The sequence below is a fragment of the Myotis brandtii genome, unplaced genomic scaffold, assembly GCF_000412655.1.
Source record: "Myotis brandtii unplaced genomic scaffold, ASM41265v1 scaffold573, whole genome shotgun sequence".
Taxonomy (NCBI): domain Eukaryota; kingdom Metazoa; phylum Chordata; class Mammalia; order Chiroptera; family Vespertilionidae; genus Myotis; species Myotis brandtii.
The window spans coordinates 1,143,423-1,145,341 of NW_005370145.1; the positions used below are offsets into that span (position 1 = coordinate 1,143,423).

General features: G+C 58.2%; 2 protein-coding genes across 5 annotated transcripts in view; one reads left to right on the plus strand and one right to left on the minus strand.

Moving 5' to 3' along the window:
• The first annotated feature begins 6 nt into the window (after positions 1 to 6).
• Positions 7 to 1,271, plus strand: RANGRF (RAN guanine nucleotide release factor). The gene is made up of 5 exons (XM_005878791.2): positions 7 to 135; positions 227 to 343; positions 488 to 644; positions 717 to 802; positions 1,001 to 1,271. Exons 1-5 carry the CDS (start codon positions 59 to 61, stop codon positions 1,122 to 1,124), a joined length of 561 nt encoding a protein of 186 aa, XP_005878853.1. The 5' UTR covers positions 7 to 58; the 3' UTR covers positions 1,125 to 1,271.
• SLC25A35 (solute carrier family 25, member 35) overlaps positions 1,244 to 1,919 on the minus strand; it is a 5,018-nt gene continuing 4,342 nt past the window's right edge. For all 4 annotated transcript variants that reach the window (XM_005878789.2, XM_014549896.1, XM_014549898.1 and 1 more), the window contains one exon: positions 1,244 to 1,813. In XM_005878789.2, coding sequence (XP_005878851.1) covers positions 1,640 to 1,813 — 174 coding nt within the window. In that variant the 3' untranslated portion in view covers positions 1,244 to 1,639. The remainder of the gene's footprint in view (positions 1,814 to 1,919) is intronic.

Consider the following 1,919-nt stretch of genomic DNA (forward strand, 5'->3'; position numbering starts at 1 on the left):
TCGGGACGCCACGTGGCCCCGTGTCGATTTCCCTTTAAATCTCTCTAGTCCCTGGCCCATGGAGCCCACGCAAGACTACCCACTGTTCGGGGGCGCCTTCTCCGCCACGCTCCCTCCCGGGGCCATTGACGTGAGGTGAGAAACGCCCCCGCGCGGATGGAAGCCGACCGGGTGGGGCTGCGGAGAGGAGCCGGGGTCAACCCGTGCCTGCCTCGCCTCCCTCCAGCGACCTCCGACCGGTCCCGGACAACCAGGAAGTTTTCTGCCACCGCGTGACGGACCAGAGCCTGATCGTGGAGCTTCTGGAGCTGCAGGCCCACGTGCGGGGAGAGGAGGCCGCGGGGCCTGCGCGGGACGGTTCCCCTGGGCGATGAGAACTCCAAGGGCAGCCACGTGTCACGCAGAGTGCGCGAAGCCTAGACTTCAAGATGCTTGTGGGGCGACGGTGGGAGGTTCCCCTTCCTGACCCTGCCCCTCCCCGCTCCAGGTACCACTTTGAGGACGTTGGTGGGGTGCAGGGCGCTAGGACTGTTCAAGTGGAGGCTGTGCAGCCCCTCCTCCTGGAGAACCTGGCCCTGAGGGGCTGCTGTGAAGAAGCCTGGGTCCTCTCGGGCAAGCAGCAGGTGGCTAAAGAGAACCAGCAGGTAAGGGCGAGTGAGATGGCCTGGAGGGGCGAAGAGGGGGGCCCGAGAACATCCTGACACCGATCCCTTTAGGTAGCGAAGGACGTGACCCTGCATCAGGCCTTGCTGAGGCTGACTCCGTACCAGACTGATCTCCTGCTCACCTTCAATCAGCCCCCGTAAGGAGGACAGAGAGGGCACATGGCTCAAGGGTGGGGTCCCCAGGAGCATGGGCTGGTGGGGTCCTCCAAGGAAGTGGGAGTGGGCCAGAGGTTTGGGGTCACAGATACCCAGGTCGTCCCAGGAACAGGAAAGGGTAACTTCCACACATGAGGCCTGGATGATGTTCTCTCCCCGTCTGTTCCCCCGCTCCCAAGCCCTGACAATAGGTCATCTCTTGACCCTGAAAATCTGTCACTTCCACCCTGGAACCTGGGTGACTTCGAACAGCTGGTGACCAGTCTGACTCTTCATGATCCCAACATCTTTGGTCCCCAGTAAAGATGCTGAAATGCTACATGATGCCGCTGAAGACTTGGGGACCCGATTCTGCAAGGGGAACAAAGGGTTGGATATATTCCCCAAATTCCTTCCCTGTGGATAAACATAAGACACCTCTCTGCAGAAATAAACTTGCTTTATAACCAATATAATCTCTGTGCCTTTGAATCTAACAGGACACCTGGGTCCCCCCAATTCCCTTTGGTCTTGGAGGGGGATTTTAAAGTTGTACGTGTGATCAGAAGGGACCCAAGGCTGGCAGTGAAGAAAGGGGGGGACACAAACTTTGGAGTGAAGTGTACAGGGGGACAGGTAGAGAAAGTTTAAAGTGACAGCCACGAAGGGAGGGAAACTATCTCTTGTAGTGATTCAACCCTGAGAAAAAGATAGGGAGTGGGATTGGCTGTCCCCCTCTGATGGATAAGAGGTCGCCTGGTAAGAAGTCACCAGGACATAGTAATGGAGGCAGAAGTGTCCAGGGAGTGCCAACTTGGTGGAGTGAGGGGGAGTGGCTGTTATTTGGTGTACGTGTAGTAGAGGAAGCGAAGCTGGTCCCAGAAGAAGAGGGAGAGGATGGTGTGAGGGCCGAGGCGGAAGTAGGAGGCTCCAATACCCTTGTACATGCCAAAAATGCCCTCTGTCCGAGCCGTCTGCAGCAGAGCGTCCAGCACGCCTCGGTACATGAGGCCCTGAGAGCAGGTTGGAGAAGGAGGGAGAGAACAGGGAAGGAGTCTGTCAGAGCCCAGCAGGGGTCTCACCTCTGCAGGCTGCCTTTTAGGCTGTCCCACTTGGATC